This window comes from Sus scrofa, chromosome 1, assembly GCF_054392235.1.
Source record: "Sus scrofa isolate SSC_HxYL_T2T_F1_AM1 chromosome 1, Sscrofa_HxYL_maternal_Yorkshire_Landrace_v2.0, whole genome shotgun sequence".
NCBI lineage: Eukaryota > Metazoa > Chordata > Mammalia > Artiodactyla > Suidae > Sus > Sus scrofa.
In genome coordinates this window covers 289,789,798-289,810,730 of record NC_139383.1, presented here as the reverse complement: position 1 = coordinate 289,810,730, position 20,933 = coordinate 289,789,798, and the positions used below count along the sequence as shown (strand labels likewise).

Sequence of the window (20,933 nt, the reverse complement as noted above, 5' to 3'; positions counted from 1 at the left end):
ATAATAGGTATACAGTGTAATCTCACTGTGGCTTTATTTTGGATTTCTCTAATAATTGATGATATTAAACATCTTTACATGGTGTTTATTTGCTTTTTTCTATAGATCTTCTCCAGTGACTTGTCTGTTCATATCTTTGGCCCTTTTTTTTTTGGTCTTTTTAGGGCCACAACCATGGTATATGGAAGTTCCCAGGCTAGGGGTGGAATATGAGCTACAGCTGCTGGCCTACACCACAGCCACACAATGCCAGATCCAAGCCACATCTGTGACCTACAACACAGCTCACAGCAACGCCAGATCCTTAACCCACTGCACAAGTCCTCATGGATGCTAGTCCTGCGTCCTCATGGATGCTAGTCAAGTTTGTTTCCACTGAGCCACAACAAGAATTCCTCCTTGGCCCATTTTTACTGGGTTGCTTATTTTCTTAGCACTGAATGGTACATATAATATATACATACATATATATATATATATATATATATATATATATATATATTCTGAAAACCAAATGTGTTTTGCAAATATTTTCCAAATTATTTGGTTTGTATTTTCATTTTCTTCTATGTCTTTTGAAGAGTGAAAGTTTTTAATTTTGAGAAAGTTCAATTTATCAGGTTTTTCTTTCCTGACTTGTGCTTCTTGTGCCTTGAAAAACCTTTGCCTGACCCAAAATTGCCAAGAGTTTTCACCTGCTTTCCTCAGGAGGTTTTATAATTTTACAACTTACATTTATGTGTGTGATCCATTTGAACTTTATTTTTGCAGAAGGTGGAAGGTATGTGCTATGGACTGAACTGTGAGCCCCCAATTCCTACATTGAAGACTTAACCCCCGATGTGACTGCATTTGGCGACTGAGCCTAGAAGGAGGTAATCACAAGTACTGATGTCCTGGGGTGGCACCTCACCCTCAGGATTAGTGTCCTTGTGAGAAGAGACACCAGAGAATGTCTGCCCACATCCGGACCCCAGAATGAAACCTCCCTTCCTGATACCTCGATCTTGACTTCCAACCTTTGGACTGTGAGAAATAAATTTCCACGTTAAGTTGCACACTTACGGTATTTTGTTATGGGAACCTAAGCAGATTAGGACAGAAAACGCCGACATTTTGGGAGGGCACATGGTTGTCAATTTTTCCAGCAACATTTGTTGAAAAGATTATCTTTTCTCCATTAATTATCTTTGCAACTTTGTGGAAAAACAATGGACTCCGTAAGTGTGTGTCTACACATTGTCCATTGATCTATGTCTCTATCTTGTCACTAATCCACACCTTGAACAATGTAGCTTCAGGGAAAGTCTAAAAAGTCCAAAAAGGTGGGGGAATTTACCAACTTTATTCTTTCAAAATTGTTTTTGTTACTCAAGTTTGTTTGCTTTTCTACAGACATTTTAGAATCAGTTTATAAATTTCAACACAAAAAGCCCATAGGGATTGTGATTGGGATAACATCGATTCTACTGAGCAACATGGAGAGCGCTGACAATATTAAGTCTTCAGATGTATGAACATAATACAGGGCTTGATTTCTTTACTCATTAACTGATACGTCTCTTATTTCTTTTTCTTTACTCGTTACAATGGCTAGAACCTCAAGTATGATATTGAACAAAAATGGTGACAACAGACATCTTTGCCTTGTTACTGATCTTAGGAGGAAAGGAGGCAGGCTTTCTTTGCTAAATATATCATTAATGTAGGTTTGTCATGGGTATCCTGATCAGATAGAGGCAATTTGTTTTAATTTCACTTATACAGAACATATTTTTATCATAAATGTATGTTGAATATGGCCAAGGCTTTTTCTGCCTCCATTGAGATGGTCATACAGGATTTTTTTCTTTGATGTATTAAATTACATTGACTGATTTTTTAAACTTGAAGCCATCCTGCATTTTGCATTCCTGGGATAACCTCTACTTTAATCACCATGTTTAGTTTGTTAAAATTGTGTTTTATTTTCTGTATTCATGAGGAATGTTGATCTATACTGTTTTTTGCTTATAATGTCTTTGTCTAGTTTGGACATCAGAATAATGCTGGACTCATAAATAATTTGGGTAATATCCTCTCTTTTTCCATTGTCTGGAGGCATGTGCAGAGAATTATTTCCTACTTAAATGTTTGGTAGACTTCATCAGTGGGGCCAACTGAGCCCATGATTGTCTTTGTTGGAAGAGTTTTAACTAAGAATTTAATTTATCTAATATATAGAGTACTACTTCAGTTATTTATTTCTTTTTTTTTTTCAGGTTATGTTTTTGAGTGAGCATCATAGTTTGTAAGCCAAGAATTTAATTTATCTAATATATAGAGTACTACTTCAGTTATCTATTTCTTTTTTTTTTTTTCAGGTTATCTGTTTTTGAGTGAGCATCATAGTTTGTAAGCCAAGGAACTTTTTGCATTTCATTTAAGTTGTTGAAGTTATTGATGTAAAGTTATTCAGAAAATTTCCTTGTTTCTATTTAATGTTAGCAGACTCTGTAGTGACATTCCCTCTTTCATTCCTTATATTGGGGTTTTTCTTTTTTAATCTTCTCTCTTTTTTTTTCAAGACAAGTCTAGCTAGAGGATGAATTGTTAATAAATAATTCCACTGGTTTGATTTTTACCATGATCATTTTGGCTGCTGGGTTGAAGGTAGACTAAAAGAGGCAAGGGCAGAAGAAGACCAGCTTGAAGGTTACTGTGACAATCCAGTCAAGAACTAAAGAGCATGACCTGGACCCAGAGGTGACACTGGGAAAGGGTAGACAAGTGATCACATTCTGGGTGAAGGTGGAGTCAGAAAACATGATCAGAGTTCAGCTATGGATCAGCTCTACGGTGAGAAAAAGCAGGAGGAGATAAAAATGACTCAAAGTTTTGGCTTTTGAGCAAGTCTAAGAGCAGAGTTTCCACTGATGGATTCTGGAGACGAATATGGGGAGTATCTGGGGATCAGGTTTGGGCAAGTGAACTCTGGATGCTTACTGGGTAAGTCTGGGGTTTAGGAGGCCTGGACAAAAACTACAGAATTGGAATTCACAACATTTAAAGCCATGGGGAAAGGTGATAATGTGCATCTGAGGCAGAAAGAAGGGTGTGACAACTGAGAAAGGCTACAAATAGGTTCAGGAAGTTAGGGCTGAGAGCATGGAGGCCACTGAGGGGCCTAAGAGCAGGTGCAGGGAAGCTTGGTGGAGTGAGAGCTGGACTGCAGACTAGGAAGGGAGAAGTCAGGCAAGGCAGACCAGTCTCTCCCGCTGCCATGAGGGAAATAAGAAGACAGAGAACTCAAGGGAGGGGAAGAGAAGAATTCTCTAAAAACAGGAAAAACATTGCAGGATACAAAATTAACACGCAGAAATCAACTGCATTTCTATATACTAACAGAAAAAATCAGAAGTAGAAATTAGGAAAACATCCCATTTACCATTGCTTCAAAAAGAATAAAATGCTTAGGAATAAACCAACCTAAAGAGACAAAAGACCGGTACTCTGAAAACTATAAGACGCTGATGAGAGAAATCAAAGATGACACAAACAGATGGAAAGACATACCATACATGCTCTTGGATTGGAAGAGTCAATATTATCAAAATGACCATACTACCCAAGGCAATGTACAGATTCAATGCAATCCCTGTCAAATCACCAAGAACATTTTTCAAAGAACTAGAACACACTATTTTAAAGTTTGTTTGGAAGCACAAAAGACCTGGAATGGTCAGACATCCTGAGAAAGAAAAATGGAGCTGGAGGAATCAGGCTCCCTGACTTCAGACTATACTACAAAGCTACGGTCATCCAAACTGTTTAGTACTGGCACAAAGACAGAAATATAGATCAATGGAACAGGATAGAAAGCCCAGAATTAAACCCATGCACCTACAGTCAACTAATCTATGACAAAGGAGGCGAGAGTATGCAATGGAGAAAAGACAGTCTCTCCAATAAGTGGTGCTGGGAAAACTGAACGGCCACAGGTAAAAGAACGAAATTAGAATACTTGCTAGCACCATACACAAAAATAAACTCAAAATGGATTAAAGACCTAAATATAAGACCAGATACTATAAAACTCTTAGAGGAAAATATAGGCCAAACACTCTCCGACATAAACCACAGCAACATCTTCTCAGATCCACCTCCTAGAGTAATGAAAATAAAAGCAAACAACAACAACCCAAAAAACAAAAAGCAAATGGGACTTAATTAAACTTAAAAGTTTCTGCACAGCAAAGGAAACCCTAAACAAAACAAAAAGACAGCCCACAGAATGGGAGGAAATCTTTGCAAATGAAGTGACTGGCAAGAGATTAATCTCCAAAATTTATAAACACCTCCTGCAACTCAATACCACAAAAACAAACAACCCCATCAAAAAATGGGCAGAAGATCTAAACAGACAATTCTCCAAAGAAGACACACAGATGGCCAAAAAACACATGAAAAGATGTTCAACATCACTCATTATTAGAGAAATGCGAATCAAACCCTCTATGTGCTCCCACCTTACACCAGCCAGAATGGCCATCATGGAAAAGTCTACAAACAATAAATGCTGGAGAGGGTGTGGAGAAAAGGGAACCCTATTACACTGTTGGTGGGAATGTAAATTGGTGCAACCACTGTGGAAAACAGTATGGAGATTCTGCAGAAAACTAAAACTAGAATGACCATTTGATCCAGCAATCCCACTCCTGGGCATCTACCAGAGTAAACCATGACTCGAAAAGATGCATGTACTCCAATGTTCACTGCAGCACTGTATACAATAGCCAAGACATGGAAACAACCTAAATGTCCATCGACAGAGGAGAAGATAAAGATGATGTGTACGTATACACATTGTGTACATATACACAATGGCATATTACTCAGCCGTTAAAAGGAAAGAAATGATGGCATCTGCAGCAACATGGATGGACCTAGAAATTATCATGCTAAGTGAAGTCAGTCAGGGAGACACCAACATCAAATGCGATCACTTACATGTGGAATCTGCAAAAAGGACACAATGAACTCCTTTGCAGAACAGACACTGGCTCACAGACTTTGAAAAACTTATGCTTTCCAAATGAGACAGGTCAGGGGGTGGGGGGTGGGGAATGCATTGGGGGTTTGGGATGGAAATGCTATAAAATTGGGTTGTGTCATCGTTGTACAACTATAAATGTAATAAAATTCACTGATTAATAAAAAAATAAAAATAAAATAAATAAAAACAGGAAAAACAACCTTGCATTTCTGTATTGACAGGCGTAACCCAGCAGGGAGAGAATTTCCGGTATGACATCCTTGGGCAGATGATGAAAAGAGGACAGAACTATAACGGGGGACTGGCCTGGACTCATCCAGTGCACGAGGGAGGGCCAAGCTCAGGGCACAGATGTGAGAGGAAGGTGGGGCAGGGGAGGGCCCCTCTGGTGACACATTTTCTCTGTGATGGGAGGCAGCCATGAGCAGGGGTTGGGAACAAGCTGGAGGCCCATTTTCTCCTTGATGTGGCACAGGTGGAGCAGGGCGATGGGTAAGCTCCTTCCCCACGGTGAGCCTCTAAGGGAGGCTGGCCCGTGTGACACTGGGGCCAGGCCGTGCTCTGGCTCCAACAGCCCATAACTCAGGCCAATCTGGAGTCATTCAGTCTCCCTCTATCTCAGCTTCCTTAGAGGGACGTGGAATCACTGCGGTGCTAACATGCCAATAGTTTCAGGCAATGAGGTCGGGGTCTGATAGAGACGTCACGAGCAGTCGTCCTCTGTCCTGCCCAGACAGGTCTCTCCCTGTCGCTGCACACCTGCCTGAGGTGGCGCTTGGGGGTGATCACAGGGCCCTGGCTTTGTGCCCTCCCCTCGAGGCTTCCTTGCTCACCTGGAGCCAGCTTGATCTCCAGTGCAGTCCGGATGAGGGCCATCAGCGTGGACGTGAAGTGGACGGTCATGTCCTCGTTGGAGATGGGCATGTTCATACGAACCAGGCGCTGGGGATCAGGAAGGAGGTCAGGGCCAGGCCTCCCAGGGTACCCCCCGCCCAGGACTACAGGACTACAGTGCTTGAGGCTCCTGGAAGCTGCCTGGCCTCCCAGAGGTGGTCCCTGCAGGTGCCCAGGACCAAGAGAGGTGGGTGGAGGGGAGTTTTGCCAGCATTCACACTGTCCCTGGACCCCTGCCCCCATCTAAGCAGAGGACCCCCTTGGCTGCAGAAAAGTGGAAGTCCAGGCAAACACTGTAGGATGGGGCCAGGCCAGAAGCCCAGATCCCTCTGAAGGAACACACATGTCTCGGCCAGAGGGACCCCTCCCACTGCCCATGGACAGAACAAGAGTGTGTGGCCTAGACCGAAGAGGGAGGGGTCTGGCCTGCAGGACCCCTGGAGCATTGGACAAGAGGTGGGACAGCAAGACCAAAAGCTCAGAGGTCAGGGCCCACTGGGGAGATGGCAGTCCCAAGAGGCCCTCTGCCTCTCACCAGGCAGCTGGGGACAAGGTTAGCTGGGGACACCACTAGCCCAGGACAGCTAGGGGGTGGCTGGGAGGGCAGCTCCTTCCACCGGAAGGGACCCAAAGCTCAGCCAGAAGCGTGGGGGCTCAGGGTCACCCCACAGAAACACAGGTGCTCCAGACCAGACTGTGGGCCCCACAGCTCGCTCCCTGCTTCCAGCAGGTGAAACAGGCCCTTTCCTCTCTCCAGTTCTCAAGGACAGGGGTGTGTCCTATAAGCAAATCCTCTGGTCATAGCCAGCAGCTGCCCAGAGCCTCAGGCTCTGAGAACTTAAGCAATGTCCAAGAGGAAAAGGGTCTCGGGTGTGTCTGAAATGTCCTGGGGGGGCGAGGGTCACTCATTGGCCAAGTGGAGGCCTCGGCACCATGACCCAGCTGCCCTCTCCCAGCAGCCTCTTGCTCCTTCACACAGGACAGGAGCTAGAGATGGGGGCATGAGGCCCCTTCTGGGGTCTGCCTGTCCTCTGCCAAGCCTGCACCCTGTGACAGGACGGCCTCTCTGAACCTTCTCTGTGGACAACCACTCTGAGCCCAGGCTTGCCCCAGCATCCTGGCCCCAAATCTAGCCTTCAACCTGGTGGAGGGCAGGTGGCCAGAGACTTGAGCCCAGACTGTCCTCCAAATGCTGGCAAAGCCCCACTTGGCACATCTAATCATGGTCCTAGGACCTCATGGTCACCTGTGTGACACACACCAGGAAAAACAGCTTCCCAGAGCACAGCGTCGCCGCAGACCAGGACCAGTGGCAGTGGGAGAGGCAGAGGGGCTCCTCTTTAGGGGACTTGGGGTGTCGGGGGCCACGTGAAGGAGGAGCAAGTGGGTGATTTCTGAGAGGAGAGCTCTGTCCAGGTCACCTTCACCAGAGCCCCTTGTCTGTCGGCCAGGCCCTGGCAGTCAGGAATCTTGGGGAGCAGCAGGGGGCAAGGCTAAGACAAACAGGTCTCTCTGATCTGGGACTAGACCCTCTTGGCCACGGCTCTCTGTGAATCTCCAAAGCCTTCCCTAGCTCCCCAAGGCCATGTACCTCCTCACCCTGAGGCCTCACCTGGTTTCCTCACACCTAGAACCTTGGAGTTGGCCAGTACAGCTGGGGACAGACCCCAAAGGCCATCCTGTCATGGCCCTGGCTGCCCATGCTGGCCCCGGGTGTCAGCGTGGACAGAGCTCCCCTTCTCAGGGGCAAGGCTACAGACGCCCATGCAGGGCCTCCCAGCAGGCCTGACACACATGGCATGCAGGGGAGGGCTGAGGGAGACACTGGAGGCATCCACAGGCGGCCTGGAGGAGCTGCTTAGCTCCCAGAGGCTGTGCTGAGCCGGAGACAGATGAAGGCCCAGATCAGGGCCCAGAGACAGACAGCATGGACACAAACAGCTCTGAGAAGCCTGCTCAGAGAGAGGGAGAAGGCGCTCGGGCTCCAGACACACATGGGCTGAGGCCCAGGAGCCCTGGGGGCTGCAAGAGGGCTCTGGGCGGCGGGGGGGGGGGGGGATGCTGGAGGGGTGCTTACTCACCAAGGGGGACAACTGAGGATGCAGGGACAGGTGGGAGCAGGCTTGGGGCTGGGGCCATGAGGCCTGCTCGCCCACCCGGGAAGGAGGCTGGGAGGTGTCCCCCTCCTTGCGGCTCAGCCTGCTGGGCCCCTCAGCAGTGGGGAGGGGTGTAGGACCACCCCAGCCCCAGAGGCTGTCCTCACTCTGCAGGGCCTTCTGAAGCCCAGGAAGGAGGCAGGACCCCCTCCCTGGCACCCTTCCTTCTTAAGGCCGCAGCGCTCCTTCTCTCCACAGACCCACAGAGCCCTGGAGACAAGGCTCCCTCCCCAGCCCGGAAGTTCTGCCCATGCAGAGCTGGGGACAGGGGCCTCGGGTGCACCTGCAGAGGCCTTGCTCCCCCCCCCCAGGCCTGACCCGGAGGCCTGGACAACTCCACCTTCATCAGGGATTAGGGGACCCAGGAGCAAAGGGTGGTCCTGACACCAAACAAAAACAGCCTCCACCAAAAAAGCTGGTGTGTCCCCTCCTTTCTTCAGAAGAGAAGAGAAGGAGAAACGGCAGGTCATGGGCTCTGGCCGCACCTTCCTGAGCCTTCTGGGGGCTCTCGGGGGGCAGCCCTGGGGTACAGGGGCCCGTGCAGAGACACCTCACAGAGTCTGTTTCCCTCTGTCTGGGAAGGAAGTGGAGATGGTCAGGGCAAAGAAAAGGAAGAAACAGTGAGACGGCAGAGCAGCAGACAGACACACGGACAAGCCCCCGAAGAGATGGGCATCCAGCCTCAGCAGACAGCCTACGGGGTGTGGGGTTGGGGTCTACCTTGTATGCAACTCGAGCAGGGCATTTCTTCCCCAGCCCCAGGGGTGGGGACATGTGTTTCAGCATCTCAAACATGTCATTGTAACTGATGCGCCCACTGGAGGCCCGGCCCGGAGGACAGAGGCAGAGTGGGTCCACAGGCGGAGGAGGGTGCGGCAGGAGGGTGCGGGGAGGAAGCAGACAAGAAAACAGACCTGGTTAACCAGCGTCGGGTGAGATGTCCAAAGTCAAAACAAGTAAATGGGAACGCCTCTGCTCAGCTCCATCCGCTCCTTGCCCCCAGCCTCACCTCTGCGCTCTGGCCCCCAGAGGGAGTGAGCAGGGTGGCATTTGAGCTAATGAGCATGCAGGGAGTGACAGAGGCTGCATCAGGGCAGCTATGGGTTGTCAACTCTGATTTCACACTTTCAGAAACCACGGACAATGCCAGATCAGAAAAGAGCTGCTTCACCGTGCCAGGACGGCTGGGACACAGAGTGACCTACAAGGCCAGCCTGAGAACCACAGCAGAAATGTCAGCTTTCCCTAATGCTCAACTTGCTTCCAAGTTAGCCTAGATGTGAAAAAAGTGGAGACAAAGCTAAAGCAGGCCAGAAAGCTGGAGTGGGAGCCACGCTGTTCTGCAGGGAGCCTCGAGGCTCTGGAGACGAAGGTCCCAGGGCAAGACCTGTCCAGAGGTCAGCCAGCACAGCGCTGGTGCTGGGTCAGGGCCGGGCATGAAGGAGGAGCCTGCGGGAGGCTGGGGGATGGCCGAGATGGGGTGTGGCTCCCGCCACTCCTGTGCCTCCCCCCCTGGCAGCATGCCAGGACGGGCTGGGACCAACATGAGGGGTCAGGCCCCAGACTCGGGAGGTGTCAGGGTTGATGACGGTGTCTTCCCGAGGCAGATGGGCCACCAGGCCTGAAGTCTCACCTCCACCCCGGGGCCCCTGCCTATGGAACCTGCTTGCTTTCCAGAGACACCATAGGGTTCAGGCCACCCAGCCTTTCCCCGGCAGGTGGATCCACCCCAGGGCCTGGTCCTCCTACCAGGGCTCCTGGACTCAACTGAGTGGATAAATCCAGAGGTGAAGCAAGAGGGCCTGTCTTTGGGTGCCCCCCCCACCTCTGCCCTCTCCTCCCCTGGAAACTAGAAACCCCTGGGCTGTTGGGCAATTCTGATCCAGAGGCCCTGCCCCCTCAGCCCCCTCCTCTGAGGCCCTTGGCCTCTGTCTGACCCCAAGTCCACCCTCAAGAGCTGGAGGCAAATCCGAGTGAGCCGGCTGCTTCCTTGGCAGAAGTGGGACCTGCCCCCCACACACCCCCAGGCTCTACCTAGCAGCTGGTCCCTGTCCTCACAGCCCAGCCAGAAAGCTCTGTGTGCACCATCTCAGGAGGCTGCCTGGCCCCGGCCAGCTAGAGGGCAAGGGAGTTGATGGGTAACAAAGCGTCCAGGAGGTGGGACTGCGGGCAGGACAGGGCAAGGGGGGAGGCAAGTGAGGCGCTGTCGTTCCCCAACCAGGCAGGGAGCGTGTGCTGTGTCTGCATTTCGGGCAGGAAACACTGTACATCGGATGGAGGCGCTGAAGTGGCAAACCTCGTAGGCCAACCTACGAGGGCAGGTCTTCCCTAGGCCCACAGGTGGCGCGATACAAGGCAACAAACTGTACATATCCTTACAATGAATCCGGCAACTGGAAAGGAAACGTCACAGGTTATGGCAACCGAGGCACGAGGAGCCTGCCTGCCGCCCAGCCAGGGGGGTCGTGGAGCTAGAGGCAGGGGGAGGCTGGACGGGCAGCTCCCTGCTGGGGGCCCAGGGAGGCATGCCCTGGGAGGCATGGCAATTCAAAGGCAAGGAGCCTGCAGGCAGGATTCACTCCACACAGAACACTTGTCGGTCCTGTGTTCCACTCTGCACACAGCACAGCTACTGGTCCTGCTACCCCAGGCCTTGCGCAGGAGCTCTCTCTGGCAGCCCTGCCCTCATCCCGAGTGCCTGAGCCCCCAGGGCCTCCGTGGCCTAGCCCAACGAGCCTCGCCTCCCTGAACACATCCCTGGAATCTGCGGGTCCAGCTAAGGACCACTCTTGTCCCAGGGTAGGCACTATAGTCCCCCACCCCAACCCCTGATCCGGTGAGCTCCAAATCATGTTACACTTACTTCTAGAAAAGAGGAATAAACAGGAAGCCCCACTTTGTCTCACCCAAGGTGCATGCTAACCTCATGGACCCAAGGAACCATCACAAAGAGGCTGGAAGCCTGGTGGAGCCCCAGCTGACAGTCGCCCTGGCCCTCGGCCCATCTTCTGTCTTCTGCCATGAAAAGAAAACTGGGCCTGATACTGCCACGCTGATTCCAAAATCATTCCCGCTGTCCCCCAAACAAAGCCAAAGCTAGCTGCTTAACCCAAATGTCAAGGCCTTTTTCAACTCATTCCAGCCATGCTTCCACCCCTTTGCAATGAGCTTTTCCCTCCAGCCAGACTGCCAGCCCCTTTCCCTCAGCCCCCACCTCTTCTCTAGAGCTGCATCCATCCGCCCCCTTCAGTTCAGCTCAAATGCTCCTCCCTGACTCAGCAGCCAGCGGTAACCTCTCTCTCCTCAGACAGGTCCTGGCTTCACACCGTGGCTGCTCTGCCACGTGCCAGGCCTGAGCAGAGCTGAGAGCACATGCCTGGCTCGCTGTGGACCCCAGGCCCCAGCACACGGCACCAGCTCAGGGATGTTTACTGGACAGATGGACGAGCACGAGGATGAGCAGACAGATGGGTCACAGGAGCTGTGATTGTGATTCTCCTTTCAAGTCTCTATGCTTGACCACAAAGTGCTGAGGCAACAACAAAAGGAAGGTGCAGGAAGGCAGCACCGGGAAGCCCCCACTCCACGCCTTCCTCATTTCCCCACAGCACTTGCATGCGCACACATGTACACACCTGTGCACACCTGCATTCACACACAGTACACACGTGCACACATGCAAAGATGCAGTGCACTCACATGCACACAGTTACACATGTGCATGCACACACAAAAACATGGGCACACAACTTATATGCCTGTCTGCACACAAACACACCCATATGCACTTGGGTGCACACAGACTTGTGCATACACAGTACACACACTTGTGCACTCATTCGCATAGCGACACAGATGCAAACACACACATGTACACACAAAAGCTCAAGAAATTTCATAAAGTTCGTTGTTGTTTCAGCCTCCCGAAGAATGAGGAGATAGCAGAGTATCCCTGGAAATAAAGACGGTCACAGACAGCCCTGCATCTGTCACAGAGACCGGCAGAAGGCTCCAAGCATGCTGTGTCCTGCCTGGATGTGGGTCCAGACCCGGTCTGCTCAGCCACCTCTGTCAAGCCTTCCACCTAGGTCGCTCATGGGAGCAGCAAGTCTGAGTGTTACTTGCAGACCACACCTGTTCTACTTCTGGACCGGGGGTGTGTGTTACCTTGCACATGCCAGCTCTGGGGTGAGCCTCGTGGTTTGCCATCTATTCTTCCAAAAGCACCTTACCATCGCCCTGAATGCCTATGCCTTCCAGCGGCCCCAGGGCTTAGATCTCTGGATCTGGGGAAGAGCCTGCGCCCTCTGTGCACAAGCACAAAGCTTTGGTCTGGCCCAAGTCCACCTCTTGCCTGTCTTCCTTCTGCTCCAGGGGCGGCTGACAGGGACGCGCAGGGCCCGCAGTGCACACAGGTCTCTCGCCAGCCTGTGCCGACCCGCCTTTGCCTGCTATTCAAAATCCCCTTCTGCACAGTGTCTCTCTTCTGCTGCAGCACAAACCTCCAGGAAAAAATGTGCCCAGAAACAGCACCGTCTCTTTAGACCACAGTCAGGATGCCCTCCTGGAATAAGCCTCGATCCCGCCCCTTGCCTGACAAGGACCAGTCCTCGGGTGTGTCAGTCCCCCTCCAGTCTCACCGGCCTTCCTGACCAGAGAACCCAGGAATGCCCCTGACCCTGCAGACTCCAGCATGTGCTGTAGGCAAATGTGCTGATGCATTCGAAACGACAGGCACCGCCGAGACCCTGAAAAGTCACACACAGCATGAAACAGGAATAACAGTCATGCTTGCTCTGCCCTCTGGGAGGTCTGTCAGCTCGTCACTACAATGGCAACGCTCAGAAACGCTAAGAGCCTGGAAGAGCCCCAGGCCCCTGGTGCTGCCCCGACTGGAAAGGGCCTCACTTAGCACTCTCTGGATCCTCACTGTGACGGGCGGGTCTCCAGGGAGGCTGGTGAGAAACGGGGGAGTCCAGCCAAGCTCCCCGGCCTCGGGAACGCGGGGCTCAGAACGCCCCAGAGCGTTCCTCTTGCTGAGCTTCAGTTCAGAGTCCCAAGTTCTCCACAGGCAGTAGGATCCTCCTGGGAAACCTCTGCCACATAAGGGCGCCCAAACACAGAGCCTTGTGAGCGGGACGCGGGCAGGCCAGGGAGCCTTGGAGAGAGGAGGCAGGCAACGGCTGCTCCCCAGGTCCACGTCTTCTCGCCCCCTGGAGCACGGGGAGTGCCAGGTGCGCCCTCACGGGTGCGCGGAGCATGCCTGGCTCACTGAGAGTGAGGCCTGACCAGGCCTGGGTCTTCCCCAAAGCCAGGGCCCTCAGCGCCTCCACGTCCAGGGTTTTGGGATGAGAGCACGGCCTCAGCAACTACTCCAGGAACAGCTCGAGAGTGAAGGAATGAATGAACAAGGCAAGGAGTGGGTGATGAAAGAGCAGACAGTGGGCAGATGTAGAGGCCTCCTGTCTGACCTCAAGGACAAAGCACCGAGGGTGTGCAGGACACCCCACGGAACACGGTGTCCACAGCCTCCTGACCCCAGGCCACTCCCTTAGGAGACCCTTCACTTCCATGACAGCAACGCGGTGACCCTTCCACCATGACCAAAGGCCTCAAACACTGGACCTGTGCTGGCAGCTCACTCGATTTCAATCCAAGTTGACCAGGAACAGTATTTGCAGCCTGGGCTGGTGACAGAGAGGTGCACCTGGCTCTCGTCCCAGGGAGACGGCCGTGAGGGAGAGCCGTGAGCCCACTGAGGAGGTCTTGGGGCCGCACATGCAAGGCGAAGCCCCGAGAGAAGGTCCTTCTCTGGTCCAGGTCCTCTCCATGACTCCACAGGTAAGGGGTGTTGTGAGGAGACAGCGAGCCCCATTCAGCAGGCACGCCCTGAAGACCCCTGACCCCCAGGCAGCCTCCTAAGGGCTGGACGGAGGGTCTGAGAAGAGGACCTCTCAGCCCCGGGAGGTGTGGAGAAGCGCACCGAGTGAGAGCGCTTCTGGAGGGGGCTCAGCAGCAGGAGAGGCTCCCTTGAAACACGCCTGCAGCCACCTGGCCCTGTGCCGAGGCTCACAGGCGGTCTGAACCACCCCTCAGGATGACCGCGAAGACGGGGTCACTCACCACGCAGCCGGGTCATACTCAGCCCAGACCCGGATGAACTCATCCAGGTGGTGAGGCCCCAGGATGGAAGAGTCCCGTGTAAGGTACTCAAAATTGTCCATGATCACAGCCACAAAGAGGTTCAGCATCTGCAGGACAGGAAGCAGAAGCAGTGACGTCAAGATCACAGCCTGCCCTCCCCACCCTTCACCCTACAGCCAAAGGCAATGCGATGCTCACCTGCCCAGACTTGCTCCCCCAGCCTCGCAGAGGACGCCCCAGGCCTCCTGCACACCACGGCCAGCGTGGCTCCCGGGTCCCAGGTCCCACGGCCTAACCCTGAGCCAGGAGTTGGTCCCCTGAAGACGACTATCCTCATTCAGGCCTGGCGTTTCACATCCAGGGCCTGTCCTGCCATCCGGGCTCATCTTCCCCACTGTGTGGGCCCCCCTGCCCCCTCCCAGCTGGCCTTTCAGCAAAGTAGGGACTTTGCAGTTAATAGTTTGGAATCTAGAGACCAAGAGCTCAGTTGTTGTTGTTTGTTTTGTTTTTAGGTGAGCCGAAATTCACTTACACAAGTAACCATTTCAAAGTCTACAGTTCAGTGGTATTTAGCATACTCACGCTATCATACAACTGCCGCTTCCCTAGTTTGCACTGTTTTCATCACTCCTGAAGACTACCTTGCACGTTAAGTAACTACGCCCCACTCCTCTACCCTCCCATTCCCTGGAAACCACCAGTCTCCTGTCTGTGCCTACAGATTTGTCTATTTTGGATATTTCATATAAAAGGATTCCTATGACATATGACCTTTTGTGTCTGGCTTCTTTCACTTAGTATGATGTTTTCAAAGCTTATCCTTGTTGTAGCATTTGTCAGAACTTGACTCCTTTTCAGGGCTGAATAATGCTCCTTTTTCGGTACATCACAATTTATTTGTCCATTCATCCACTGATGGACATTCGGTTTGTTTCCACCTTTGGCTATTACGGTAAATGCTGCTATAAATATTCATGTACAAATTTATGTGTGGACATATCATTTCACCTCTCTTGGGTACATACCTAGGAGTGGGATTTCTAGGTCATACGGTAATTCTACACTTAATTTTTTGAGAAGCTTCCCAACTGTTTTCCATAAAAACTGATGCTTCTTACATTACCATTAGCAGTGTACAGAAGCTCTACCTCTCTACATCCTTATAAACACCTAGCATCTTCCATTTAAAAACAACATTATTCTAGCAATGTTATCTCATTGTGGTTTTTATTTGCATTTTCTTATGACCAAAGATATTGAATGTCTTCGTGTGCTTATTCAATGGCCAGTATAACTTCACTGGAAAAATGACTATTCTAATTCTTGGCCATTTTTACGTGATTGTTCCTCTTTTGGTTTTTGAGTTATAGGATTTGTTTACATATTTTGCATATTAACCCCTTGTAAAATATTTCCCATTTCTTATATCATATTTTCATATTTTTATAATTTTTAATGTACAAAATTTTATGTTTTGAGTAGTTTATCTATTTTTCTTTTCTCACTCATGATTATGGTATCAAATCTAAGAAGCCTTTGCCAGATCTGAGGTCATGAAGATTGGCCCCCTATATTTTCTTCTGAAAGTTTTATAGTTTTAGTTCTTACACTTAGGTCTTTGGTCAATTTGAATTCATTTTTGTTATGTGGAGTAAGACAAGGGTCCGATTTCACTTTCTTATTTTTTGCATGTATCCAGTTAGCTCCTCACCATTTGTTAGAGAAGCTGCTCCTTCCATATTGAATGGTCTTGGTCCCCTTGCCACAAATCAACTAGTCATAGATGTTTGGGTTTTCAGCTGGACTCTCAATCCTATTCCATTGGTCTCTATATCTATCCTTATGCCAGCACCACACCATTCCCTCCGCTCAGCTTTATTGCGGTATAATTGACGAAACATGTATATTATGGTGATGTGACACACATATACGTCGTGAAAGCGACCCAGCATCTCGTTAATTAACATAGCCACTACCTCACTCGGACCTTTCTGTGAGAGAACATTTGAGTTCTATTCTCTCACCAAACTTCGCCTTCACAGTCAGTGCAGAAAACTATGTGCGCTGCTTTACATCAGAAACTCAGGCCTTATGTAGCTAAAAGTTAGTACCCTTTTATCAACCTCTCCCTACATCCCCAACACCCAGCCCCTGGCAACAACTTTTCTACTCTGTTCCTATGATTTTGACTTTTTTTTTCCCGGCCATGTCCACAGCATGAAGAAGTTCCCAGGCCTGGAATCAAACATGGAGATACTGCTTCAATGTTCTGCTTTCATTTCTCTGGATATATACTCAGAAGTGGGGTTGCTGGATGATACGGTAGTTTTATTCTTAATTTTTTTTTTTTTTTTTTTTTTTTTTGTCTTTTTGCTATTTCTTGGGCCGCTCCCGCGGCATATGGAGGTTCCCAGGCTAGGGGTCTAATCGGAGCTGTAGCTGCCAGCCTATGCCAGAGCCACAGCAACGCGGGATCCGAGCCGTGTCTGCAACCTACACCACAGCTCACGGCAACGCCGGATCGTCAACCCACTGAGCACGGGCAGGGACCGAACCCGCAACCTCATGGTTCCTAGTCGGATTCGTTAACCACTGCGCCACGACGGGAACTCCTATTCTTAATTTTTTAAGGAACTTCCATACTGTTTTCCTTAGTGGCTGTACCAACTTACAATCCCACTAACAGTGAGTAAGAGTTCCCTTCTCTCCTCTTCTCTGCAAATACTTGTTATCTCTTGTCTTTTTGATGATGGCCAATCTAAAAGTTAGCTCAATGAAATAGCTCATTGTGGTTTTAATTTGCATTTCACTGATGATTAGTGATTTTGAGAATCTTCACGTACCCAAAGGTCATTTGTATGTCTTTGGAAAAATGTCCATCGGTCCCATTGTTTGGATGACCATGGGTTTATAGCAAGTTTTGAAATAGAGAAATGGGAGACCTCTTAACTTCGTCTTTCTTTTAAAGATTGCACTGGTTGCTTGGGGAATATCAGGATTGGCATTTCCACTTCTGCCATAAGGGCCACTGGAGTTTTGATATGGACTGCATTTAACATGTAGATCTCTTTAGGGGAGTACTGTCATCTTAATAATATCAAGTCTTCTGATTCATTAGTTCAGCAGTATTTTCTAGTTTTCAGTGTACAAGTCTTTTGCCTCCATGGGTATTTACTTATTCCTGGGTATTTTATTCTTTTGGATGTGATTGTAAATGGAATTATTTTCTTAATTTCCTTTTCAGATTGTTCATTGCTAGTATATACAAACAAAACTGATTTTTGTGCATTGATTTTGTATCCTGAAACTTTGCTTAAGTCATTTATTAGCTCTAGTAGTTTTGGGATATGTGTGTGTATTCTTTGGGATTTTTCTATATGTAGAATAATGTCATCTGCAAATAGAGACAGTTTTAACTAGCCTTTTCCAATGTGGATACTTTTGTTTCTTTTTCTTGTCTAGTTGCTCTGGCTAGAACTTCCATCACAATGTTGAAAAGAAGTGATGAAAGTGGGCATCTTTATCTTAGCCCTGATATTGGGGGGAAAGCTTTTAGTCTTTCACCATTTAGTGTGAGAGTTTCAAAAGTCTTTAATTTTGAATAGTCCAATTTTTCTATTTTTTCTTTTCTTGCCCAAGATTATGGTGTCAAGTCTTTTCATGAAAGCCCTGTATCATGTTAGGGAAGTTCCCTTCTATTCCAAGTTTACTGTTTCTTTGTGGGGTTTTTTTTTGGGGGGGGGGTTATCATGAAAAGGCTGGATCTTGCCAAATGCTGTTTCTGAATTGACTGGGATAATCACGTGGGTTTTTTCCTTATCGCATTGATTGATTTTCATATGTTGAACCATCCTTGCATTCCTGTGATAAATCCCATTAAGTCTTAGTATATAATACTCCTTTTAATGCATTGTTGGAATTAGTTTCTTATTCAAGATTTTAACATATATATAATCATAAAGGATATTGATCTGTACTTTTCTCTTCTTATGGCATCTTTGCCTAGCTTTGGTACCAGAATAATGCTGGCATCTTAGAATGCGCTAGCAGAGGTTCCCTCCTCTTCCATTTTTGGGAAGAGTGTGAGTAGAATTGAAGTTAATTCATTTCTTTCAATACCATTTTTTATTGTGGTAAAGTATACATGACAAAAACTTTCCAATTTAATCATCTTTAAGTATATAAGTCAATGGTATTAAGTACATTCACACTGTCACCACAATTGATCTACAGAACTTTTTTTGTCTTTCCAAACTGAAACTCCTTACCCCTTAAACACTAACTTCCCATTCCCCCCACCCCCTGCAACCACTATTCTAATTTCTGTCTCTATAAATCTGACTACTCTAGTTACCACATATAAATGAGATTACACAATATTTTTTCCTTTTCTGACTGGTTAGTTTCACTTAGCATAATGTCTTCAAGTTTCATTCATATTCTAGTAGCATGTGTCAAAACTGCCTTCCTTTTTAAGACAAAATAATACCACCTTGTATGTTCACATTTGGTTTATCCAGTCATCTATTGATAAACATTTTGATTGCCTTTACCTTTTGGTTATTGTGAATAACATTATGAACATATGTGTACAAATATTTATGTGTGTCTCTGCTTTCAATTCTTTTTGGGTATATGCCCATAAGTGAAACTGCTTAATTATGCTGTAATTCTATATTCAGTTTTTTAAGGAACCACCATACTGTTTTCCATAGTGGCTATAGCATTTTACATTTCCACCTGCAGTGCACAAGGGTACCAATTTCTCTGCATCCTTACCACCACCTGTTATTTTGTTTTGTTTTTATCTTCTTTTCAAATAGCAATATTAAAGGGTATGAAGTGATATCTTATGGGTTTTGATTCACATTTCCCTAATGATTACTGATGCTAAGAATCTTTCTTGCCATTTGTACATTTTATTTAGAGAAATGTCTCTTTAAGTACTTGGCCCATTTTTATGTGATTGCCTTTTTGTTGCTGAGTTGTAAGAACTCTTTATATATTTTGGATATTAACCCTTTATCATATATACGATTTGCAAGAATTTTCTCTGTTGCCTTTTCACTTTGTGCAACAGTGTCCTTTGATGCACAAAAGTCTTTAATTTTGAGTAGTCTAATTTCTCTATTTTTTCTTTTCTTGCCTGAGATTATGGTGTCAAATCTGAGTCCTCTGCCAAATATGAGGTCATGAATATGGGTCCACTATGTTTTCTTCTAAGACATTTATAGTTTATGCTCTTATATTTAGGTCTGATCAATTTTGAGCTAATTTTTATATATGGTATAAAGTAAGGGTCCAACTTCATTCCTTTGCATGTGGATATCCAGTTTTCCCAACATCAGTCACTGAAAAGTCTCTTTCCCTCATTAAATGTTTCTGGCAGCCTTGTCAGAAATCTTTTGACCATGTATGTGAGGATTTATTTCTGAGCTCTATTCTACTCCATCACTCTATGTGTTTGTCTTTATGTCAGTATTATACTGTCTTGGTTACTTAGCTTTGATGTAAATTTTTAAATCATGAAGTGTAAAACCTCCTACCTTGTTCTTGGTTTTGTTTGGGGTTTTTTTGCATTTAAGAAAAGCTTTTGGGGGTCTGTACCTGTGGATGTGAAAGTTTCTGGGTCAGGGAGTGAACCTGTGCCATAGCAACAACCCAAGCTGCAGCAGTGACAACACTGTATCCTTTACCTGCTGAGCCACCAGGGGACTCCAAGGAAGATTTTCTTTTTCTTTTTTTCTTTTCTTTTCCCTTTTTGCATTTTCTAGGGCTGCTTCCCAGGGCATATGGAGGTTCCCAGGCTAGGGGTCGAATCAGAGCTGAGTCTCCAGCCTACACCAGAGCCACAGCAACACAGGATCTGAGCCACATCTGCAACCTACACCACAGCTCACAGCAACACCAGCTCCTTAACCTGCTAAGCAAGGCCAGGGATCAAACCCGCAACCTCATGGTTCCTAGTCGGATTCATTAACCACTGTGCCACAACAGGAACTCCAAGGAAGATTTTCTTAATTGAAGTACAGTTGATTTATAATGTTTCAAGTGTACAGGAAAGTATATATACTCATATACATATAAATACACATATATTTCTTATCCTTTTTCATTGTAAGTTGTTATAAGATATTGAATATAATTCCCGGAGGCACAAGTAGGTCTTTATTGTTTATCTACTTTCTACATAGTAGTGTGTATCTGTTAATCCCAAATTCCTAATTTATCCCTCCCAGCCCCATCCCCTTTGGTAATCATAAGTTAGTTTTCTATGTCTATAAGGCTGTTTCTGCTGGCAAATAAGTTAATTTGTATCATTTCTCTAGATTTCACACATAAGTGACATCATATGACATTTGCCTTTGTCTGACTTACCTTAGTATGAAAACTTCTAGGTCCATTCATGTTTCTGCAAATAGCATTATTTCATTCTTCCTTATAGCTAAGTAATATTCCAATGTGTATGTATATAGATGATATATATAACATCTTGTTTAATGATTCATCTGTTGATGGACACTTAGGTTGCTGCATTGCCTTGGCTATTGTAAATAGCGTTGCAATGAACATTGGAATGCAAGTATCTTTTTGAAGTAAAGGTTCATCTTTTCAGAATATATGCCCAGTAGTAGGATTGCTAAATCATATGGTACCTCTAATTTTAGTTTTTAAAGGAAGTTCAATACTGTATGATTTGGTCT

The 20,933-nt window shown here is 47.6% G+C and overlaps 1 protein-coding gene across 3 annotated transcripts in view; it reads right to left on the bottom strand.

The window, feature by feature from the left end:
* The window catches only part of CACNA1B (calcium voltage-gated channel subunit alpha1 B), a 197,337-nt gene that overhangs the window by 11,537 nt on the left and 164,867 nt on the right, over window positions 1-20,933 (bottom strand). For all 3 annotated transcript variants that reach the window (XM_085002325.1, XM_085002321.1, XM_085002329.1), the window contains exons 36-38: window positions 14,209-14,336; window positions 8,806-8,902; window positions 5,869-5,977 (exon numbers count right to left, since the gene is read on the bottom strand). In XM_085002325.1, coding sequence (XP_084858451.1) covers window positions 5,869-5,977; window positions 8,806-8,902; window positions 14,209-14,336 — 334 coding nt within the window. The remainder of the gene's footprint in view (window positions 1-5,868; window positions 5,978-8,805; window positions 8,903-14,208; window positions 14,337-20,933) is intronic.